This window comes from Cotesia glomerata, linkage group LG1, assembly GCF_020080835.1.
Source record: "Cotesia glomerata isolate CgM1 linkage group LG1, MPM_Cglom_v2.3, whole genome shotgun sequence".
Lineage (NCBI taxonomy): Eukaryota > Metazoa > Arthropoda > Insecta > Hymenoptera > Braconidae > Cotesia > Cotesia glomerata.
In genome coordinates, this window is record NC_058158.1 from 20,009,942 (window position 1) to 20,019,083 (window position 9,142).

The window sequence follows — 9,142 nt, forward strand, 5'->3', positions numbered from 1 at the left end:
GGGACAATGCGGTGTGAGTTCCAATCAAAATGTGTTAATTACAATTAAACGAAGCAATATCAAACTTTAATGTTGCATAAGGTTCTTCATTAAAGATTAATGACGAAGCTGAAAAAAAATGAATCTAAAAATTTTATACAATTTCAGATTTCTTGAACACACCACTATATTGACAGTCGTTCTCACTTAAGATCTAAAAAAAATTTTAAGAACGGGTTTTTTCACTAAAACTGATAATTAATACACTAAGCAATGTTTTCAATGAGTTCAGTATCCTTGACTAATGAAATCTTTATAAATATATAATATGATTATATATATACAAGCGAAATCGATTCTTCTTGAGTTGAAATTCTTCCGAAAAAATTTGGGGTACTCAATGACGCGCGCCAAGTACGATAGAAAATTTTTTTTTTTATTTTTTAATTTTTAACAAATTTTTTTTCAATTTTTTTAACATTATGACGGTTTCTTGGTATTTTTTTGTATTTCACATCTTTTTGTAGAGAATGAAAATGATTAAAACGAGCCTAATTTTTTTTGTAAAGTGCAAATGTTATTGAGATGAGTTTTATGAACGTGGACTTGGCGCGATTTTTTTACAGTGAAACTGTTTTTGTTTGGATTATTTAGACAAGAAAAATGTGTTAGACGTACGATATTTTTTATCAAAAACGGTACAGGGTACACAGACATTGCACACTTCTACCGATAAATGATGAAATTGGATATGCTCTTATTAAAACTGTATCAACATCTGAAAAAAGTTCAAAAATAAAAGTATTTTATTTATAAAGATTTTACGTTTAATTTAATTGCGATTGAACAAAAAATATGCACATCGTGAAAACCATATATTTTGTGTAAAAAACTCTGATTTTTCAGAAAAAAAATTTAAATTGCATGTACCTTGCACCGCACACCGAGAAAAATCAATTTTTCCACTTTAATTGGATTTCAAAGGGTCTTCTGATGTGTTTATAATAAAATGGATATTTTTATTCAAAAGCTGAGCATTTTTCCCACAAGATCCCAGATAGCAAAATGACGTATTAAGTTATTCCGAATGAGCTCAGATTTCTGATTTGGACGTCAGAGTCTACGTCTAAAAGACGTCTTCAAGACCTTCTGAAGAGGTCGAATGCGCCGCTTATTGTAGACTTTAAGAACTCATCAAAACGAGCTCTTAAAGAGCTCTTTTTTCTGAACTCGCACAAATGAATGATTTTTGATCTCTCTACGCTATTATAATGATAACAATAATAAGAACACAACAAAAATAATATTAATAATAATAATAATAATAATAATATTAATAATAATAATAATAATAATAATAATAATAATAATAATAATAATAATAATAATAATGGCCGCTAACCGCCTTGTTGTGCGGAGTGGTCCAGCAGTAATGGATGGAGCTCAGGCTGGGCCCTCGGAGAATCGGACTCCGGGGACAACCCCCCTGAGCATTTAATAACATAATAATAATAATAATAAAAGTAAATTATGAAAAATAATTCAGAGTTTCATGAAGCACCGATGCTGATTTCGAATGTTTATTATCTTAGTTAGACCTAATATTGTCGGTTTAAAGAGAGAAAGTGAAAATCGCAATTACCGTAACTATGATTCGAACCCGAGTCGCGCGCGTGCGAGATCGATACCTAACCCCCTACGCTGTTCAAACGATATGTCGTTACACATCTCATTATTCTTATAAGCTAAGTTTATATAGTGATGAAATGTTGCGATCATTGTCTATATTATTTATTCTATTTGATACTGTGTATCGATAGAGAAAAAGCAACTTTTACGAATATTTATATACTAAAAAATATTCAAAAGTCTACCTGTAATATTTTTTTAAATAGTCTATATAAATTTTGTTTACTTTTCACAATATAAAATCTAATAGATAAATTAATTAATATTAAAAATTCAACAATAATAAATAAGTATATAGTTATAAGATATCGTTAAATTTGAATAAAATGTTTAAAATTGATACATGCAAAGTACTCCTTAAATGTAGAACGTTCACATAATTTTTTCAGATTAGAATTCAATTTTATTATTTTATCTAAATTAGTTTGATTACGAACCAGTTTTTAACATTATTGCCTATTACTTCATAATATAATTTAAAATTTTTGAAAAATTTAATTAACCTGGATTAAGAGAAATGAGTTAACCTATGCCAAGTGTATGTCTATATATTAATCTATTCATTATTTTTAATCATTTTCAATTTAATTTCTCAATCAGGAAAGTAATAAATGAAAAATGAATAAGATTTTGACAGCTTTATATTAAAAAGAAATTTGTGTTTTTGTTTATAATGTCAATAAGCTCATTATACGCAACTCAAAAAGAAGTCCAAAAAAGGGACTCAGTTAGATGTCAGAAAATTGACTCCAAACTTATGAGTTCATTAAGAGCTCTTAGTTCTGACCTCGTAAAAAAGAGCTCTATAAGACGTCACATTAGGACTTCTATAAGAAGTTTTTTAAAAGACTTCATACTGAAATCTTTCTGACTTGGATGCTGACTGGGATAAGATTTTTCGTGGATTTTAATAAAAAAGCTTCCTTCTTCAGAAAAATTAATAAAAAAGTTATAAAAAATTTTTTTTCAAAATTTCAAAAAATCACAACTCCAGAACCGCTGCATGTTAAGGACTGAAACTTGTAGGGAATTTATTTCTTATTATAGAGAACACCTCCATAAATTTTAAACATAATCCGCGAGGGTCGCCCGGTAAAAATGTTTTTATTTGGTGGAATGACCCATATGGTTTAGGAGAGAAAAATTTATGTTTCGAAAGTAAATAATAAGTAGTTATTCTTTTCGATTAGCTAATGAAATGGACTGAACAAATAACCGAACAGAAAAATACTCGAATGATAAAACAAAAAATGTAATAACTATCAGAAACCAGATTCTCCCGAAATGAAATACTTTGTCGATAGAGAATCTTCCTTTATTACTAACGGCTGCGCACTTCGTCGAGAAAAGAGAAAAAATACCGCATCTATTTCAAAAACAGAATCCTACCACTTAAATAGAAATGTCCAATGGACTTATAATTAATATTTTTAATTAATAAAATAAACTTAATTGTAGGTAGTTTTTTTCTATTCAAAAATGAAAGTTTTTAATATATAATTAATTAGTTGAGTAAAAATAAATTTAATTTTCTATGATAATTAAAACAATAAATCTTCAATTACTTCAATTAACTGATTTTCATTATTTTAGTGGTATTATCTACGATTATGACTTCATTATTAAATAATGTTATGCAATAGTGTGCTATATACTAGTGTGTATATACTTCTACGACTTAATTAATGTTATTGTTTATAGGTAAATTAGTGCTCACAAAAATATGATGACTAAATGAAAATAAATATTAGTGAAGTTAAGCTGTCTTTTTATTCAGTTATTCAAATAGGATGTGTATCAAATTTTAGTAAAGTATGGTTAAAAAAAATTAAAATGGTTTTAAAAAATCAAATGATTTAAGAAATGGTTAAATTTTAGAAAACACGACAAAACATTTGCGCCAGCTCATTGCAAAACGGACATTTTAACGGGAGACGTTTCTCTTGAGCTGTCTTCTGCACTTTTTTTGAGCAGACTTGGCACATACGGTAATGGCAGCAAGGGTGGACAATAATTTCCCGCGGTCCCTTGATGCATATTTGATACCTGTCCTGAGGGATTTCATCATCTCCTGACTCCTCTATATCTTCATCTTCATTTTCAACAACTTCATCTAAAAGTTTAATAGTTTATAAAAAATTTTAATTTAAGTAATACATGTCCTAAATTAATTAGAAAAAATTGAGTAATTGTTTAAATGTGGAACTCCAATTTCTTTTAGCCATAGAAACCGAAAAGACAAGTTATCTGACAGTTTTCTTTCATTTTATTTGTCTTCGCGGCAGATTTATTAATCTGCAGTCAAAATATTGTAAAAACATTTGTTTTCACTAAAATTTTTTAATTATAAAATTGAAAAAATACCTATTTGTCTTGTCATAAATAATATGGTACTTTAAAAATGAATTTCTTGAAAATTTTGATGGAAAACAAAATGAGTAGGAATTTTTTAAATTATTCAATTGCAAAAATATACATGGATACATGGAATTTGAGAATTTTTTTATAAATGATTTGTAAATTCGCCGTGAAGAACGAATTAAGAAAAAAAAAAGTTTTCGATGGCTTATTATTCGTTTTTTTGGCTTAAAAAACAGTGGAGTGCCTTACATAAAAAAAATTATTAAATTTTGATTAAAATATATTTTTTATCTTACTTTCTATATCATAATCAGCAAACTCGACATTCTCGATCCCTTCTTGATCATCATTATCATGAACTTCTGCTTCAACTGAAAAATAAATTACGTTCAAAATAAATAACAGCTTAAGAATTGAGCTTTAATAGAAAATCAAACAAAAAAAGTCGAATATAATTTAGAATGATTTTTTACCATAATAGAATTTAATAAATATTTATTAACAGTTAATAAATTATTTATTAAATGTTAATAAATATTTATTAATGGTTAACGACTTTTTGTTAACTATTAATAAATACTTATTAACTATTTATTAATTTACTTTCCTCCCAAATAAATATTTATTGAATGTTAAAAAATATTTATTAAAATTTAATAAATTAAATAATTGTCTCCAAATAAATTAAATTATTAATAGTTAATAAATATTTCTATCAGTGTTGAAAAAACTCAAAGTGATTTTAATATATACTTTCTTCCGGTAATTGGGGGTAAATATCCAATTGTTCATCTTCCATGGCTTCTACATGGTGAAGTATATCATGATAATGATCAACCTGGTAAGAAGCTGCAGTCTTCAAAAATTGTAATAGTGTTATTTTCGACTTCTTTAAAGTCTTTCACAGGTCGATCATGAAGTTTCTATTGCAGCATAAGCGAACAGATACGGCAGTAGAGATGTATGCTTTTTTTTTTATTCTTTATGCGTTCAAGTTCTTTATTACATTTGCTGATGATAACTATCAATTTTTATGTAAATAAGGACAAGATTTAAGTTAAAAACATCTGTATTCTGTTCTCAGAAATTGGAACCAGACAAAAGGTATAATTAAATACATGTGTGGTGCAATACAGAGGTAAAGAGAGTGAATAAAAAAAATGTCACAAGGGTGATACGAATACGCTGTGATGATAGACTTACAGATATAAAATATTGAAAATATATAAGGCATATAATGTATATTACATTATTTATAAAAATATAGAATATAAGTTAAGAAAATATGTAAGAAAGTAGATAATGTTAAACAGTAACCCGGAATTAATAAATAATAAATAATAATTATCTAAATATATGAAAATCAAAAAAAAAATATTATTTACTTCCAGAAATGATCAAGTAAATTAATAGTCTGAAAAATTATTTCTTATGCATCTAAATATTAATCTTATTATCTGAACAAAAATTTTTTAAATTACAAAATCAAATTCATAACAAAAAATTTCCATAGTGAAGGTTTTTCGCCCATTTCATTTTGAAGAGATGTTCAAAATAAGACTGGTACAGTATTTAAACTGTCCGTTTTCTCGAAAAGAGACATATTTGTCGGACCTACCCCTTGTATCCACGTCGTCCTGAAGTACCCAATAAAATTTGTAAGCTGAACATTTGCATCGTGTGTCAGATTGTTCACCAACTCGTTAAAACCTTTCTCTATTTTTTCATGGGGTAGAAGAATAAGAGAAAAACAGATTTTTAAAAATTCTTCATGAGAAGGATTAACGATTCTCACATTTTTCTCATAAGACTCATGGTATAATATCTACGAACAAAAATAACATCGTCATTAAAGCTTATTTTTTTTTATAATCTCTTTGAAATAGGTACTTTTATTTTTTATAGAAAACGTAACTTACGCGGCAGTAATTGTTGTAGGTGCCATGAATATTACTTTCCGGAAAAACTTCTTTCACAAAAATTTTTAAATCAAAGTCCACGTAGATTTTCGATAAGTTGATACTAGGGAGCAAGAAGAATTTAATCTGACGAAGTATTTCCGTGCAAATTTCTGCGGTTTGTCTAGCCCACAGTACAATCCCAATAAGAAATGCCTAATTGATGAAGAAATTCAATTAATCTAATTACTTTTGTACTTAATAATTTGAAGACATTAATTTAATACTCAAAAACTATGAAAAGGTTCAATAAGTTTCTAATTACTTACATAATGTTCATATTGTCCTAAAATGAAAGTGAGGATACGAGTATTTCCAAAAGTAAGAAGAACATTGATGGTAGAACTCATGTGTAATGTATCAAACTGACATGATGCCGCGATTCCAGGGTCCCCAAGTAGTAGAACATCGTCTCCGACATTACGCAATGTGATAAGCTTATCTGCAGAATATTTTGTCAAACTTATATGCTTTGTTAGAAAATCTACGACTTCACCATAAGTATTTAACATCGGCAAGCTGGCAGCCATCTTCTTTTGATGATAACGCATTCCTGGCTTAAGAATTTTTAATGGTAATCTTGTTTTAATTTCATCAACGTGACTGAAACAATTATTGAAAAATTTATAAAAATAAAAAACATGAATAAATATTATTTTATCAGGCATTTGTTGATACAAACATTGAGTTAATTGAAGCGAAAAAATTTTTGAACTAAGAAAAGTTTAAAAAATATTTTTTAAACTTGTTGAACTAAAAAATGTTTTTGATTCCATACGATCTAATTATTTTTAAATTACGTTGTCACTTTAAGATTTGTTTCTCTTCAATTAAGTTTCTTTTTCAACTAGTGTTCGAATATATGATTTATTTGGTACTTACGATTTTGAAACATTAAAATAAATGTCATCAATAGAATAGAAATGTTTCTTAGAAGATGCGATTAATGCGTTATTAGAACTCTTAACATCAATGGTAAGTAAATCGTACGCATGGTTATGCCGCATTGAAGGAGAAAATTTGATCGGGTTGTTTAAAATTTTAACACCACGAACTGGACAGCTTTTGGAATTTTTCTTCTCGCAATACACGTACCTAAAAACAGATAAGTATGAAAAACAGATATGAAGGAAAATGTAATGATATTAAAATTTACAAACACTTGACAATTTTTAAATTTCATTTAACAAACAAATTTTTTCCGAAAAAAATTTTTTTTTAAATTACAATTTTTTGTTTCAAAATTTCTAAGTCAATTTTTTTTTCATTTTTTTTCATAATTTATTTTTTTTTTAATTTCAAAAATTATCAAATATTTGCTTAGTTCATTTTGATAAAATGTATGATCTAAAAATTAACAGACATGTAACGGATGAACTATTTCAACGAAAATGAAAATTAAAAAAAAAATCGAGATTTTAATTAAATATTTAATCCATAAAAATGACATAATTACTTACTTTTTCTACCCCATGTTTTTTCAACAACATGCTGGTAAGGCGGTGGTCCACCTTTACAAGCATGTGATTGTTGTGCTAATATGCTTGTAAATCTACTTCTGTAGTACGTTTCTGTTCTTCAGAAACTGTACTTTCAGAAAATCCCCAGCGGTAGAAATTCTATTTAGTATAGAAGTAGTTATTTCACAAATAAGATGTTTTTTTTTTTTTTTTAATTTTAAAAAGCAGTATTATTTTATTTTAATTATTTTATATGTGCACTAGCAGCCACCCACCCGCTTCGCTGGGCACACTATTAATTTTAATCTTTATTTCTTGTATTAACTAAAAAATGTATATTTTCTTATCGATAAATTAATTGAATTTTCAAAATTTTTAGTCAGGAAAAATAGTACCAGTCAATGCATTTGTCATACACAGATTTCCGCATCACCCATGAGGTACTGTGTATTGGGATGCGTCCACGTTATTTAACGTGGCGGGATCCCCAGGATGCCTACACCACAAAAAAAAAACTCAGCTTTTACTTTTTACAAAAATTTATTTCTCGTAATGAACACAAATATAACAATCACTCAATACTTATCAATGAATAAAATTAACAGTTTTATACAGTTACAAACTTAAAACTTCCTTGTAAACAATGTTTTTGGTCTTTTTTTCTGGTTGAAGAATAATCAAGTTGTCCGGTGAACTGACTCTCGAGCATGCCACGTAAAACTGACCATGAGAAAAACAATCGTCTCTCAAATCTACACCAGCTAATTTAAAACTCTGCCCCTGCTCTTTATTGATAGTCATAGCATAGCAAACCCTAACAGGAAATTGTAGACGTTTGAAGTTGAAATGGTAGTCAGATGGAACCAAAGGAATTCTTAGAATAAATACGACTTCTCCTTCATGTTTACCTGTTAAAATTGTAGCTTCAATAATATTTTTATGTAAATTTTTCACTTGTAGTCTGGTACCGTTACATAGTTTTGGAGGATTCAAATTGCGCAGTAACATTATTGGTGCTCCAATTTTAAGATTGAGAATATGAGATGGTATTCCGGGTGGATTGAGTGTATGTAAGAACTCGACAGAATAATGGACAGCATCATCAACTTCTTCGACTGTACCAATAGATTTATACTTCATTTGAATAGTTGATAGCTTTTCCAGAAGAAAGTTGTTAATGCTATTTGCTGAATCATTCGTTGGAGTCAGAATAGCTCTTTCTTTTAGCCATGAAGAGTAATTAACTCCAATTTTATTGATATCTGGGTAAATTTTATCAGTTAATGTAGTAAAATCATCAACAATATCACCTAGGTTATCCGGAATACTTATTCGTCCGTCAACTTCTGAAATTTGTCCATCTACAGATTCGGTAGAATCTGGCGCCAAGTTCCGTTCAAAAATCCCGTTGCAAACGGAGCGCCAGACTACCGAATTCCGTTCAAAAATCCCGTTGCAAACGAAGCGCCAGACTACCGAATGTGTTTACAGTAAGCTGAACGGTTTTTTGAGGTTGTATAATTTTATTTAATTATATTTTACTTTTTTTCACTAATTTGCATATTATAACAGTGGGTCATAATTAATTTTACCGTATTAATTAATTTATATTCACTTATAACAATTTATTTACTTGGAATTATTAAATTTTATCAGCACATACTATAGCGCGCTCACATTTTTCGATCCTGACTT

General features: G+C 28.2%; 3 protein-coding genes across 3 annotated transcripts in view; all 3 read right to left on the reverse strand.

The window, feature by feature from the left end:
• Nucleotides 1-3,478: 3,478 nt before the first annotated feature.
• LOC123267449 lies at nucleotides 3,479-5,245 on the reverse strand. Its single transcript, XM_044732072.1, has 3 exons — nucleotides 4,783-5,245; nucleotides 4,326-4,400; nucleotides 3,479-3,781 (listed from the first exon to the last, which is right to left on the reverse strand). Exons 1-3 carry the CDS (start codon nucleotides 4,826-4,828, stop codon nucleotides 3,543-3,545), a joined length of 360 nt encoding a protein of 119 aa, XP_044588007.1. The 5' UTR covers nucleotides 4,829-5,245; the 3' UTR covers nucleotides 3,479-3,542.
• A 281-nt stretch (nucleotides 5,246-5,526) lies between these two features.
• Nucleotides 5,527-7,136, reverse strand: LOC123265335. Its single transcript, XM_044729037.1, has 4 exons — nucleotides 6,870-7,136; nucleotides 6,257-6,590; nucleotides 5,949-6,143; nucleotides 5,527-5,854 (listed from the first exon to the last, which is right to left on the reverse strand). Exons 1-4 carry the CDS (start codon nucleotides 6,992-6,994, stop codon nucleotides 5,579-5,581), a joined length of 930 nt encoding a protein of 309 aa, XP_044584972.1. The 5' UTR covers nucleotides 6,995-7,136; the 3' UTR covers nucleotides 5,527-5,578.
• Nucleotides 7,137-8,062: 926 nt separating this feature from the next.
• LOC123265553 overlaps nucleotides 8,063-9,142 on the reverse strand; it is an 11,769-nt gene continuing 10,689 nt past the window's right edge. Inside the window, exon 2 of the mRNA XM_044729379.1 lies at nucleotides 8,063-8,709. Within this exon, the coding sequence (XP_044585314.1) occupies nucleotides 8,063-8,709 (647 nt within the window). The remainder of the gene's footprint in view (nucleotides 8,710-9,142) is intronic.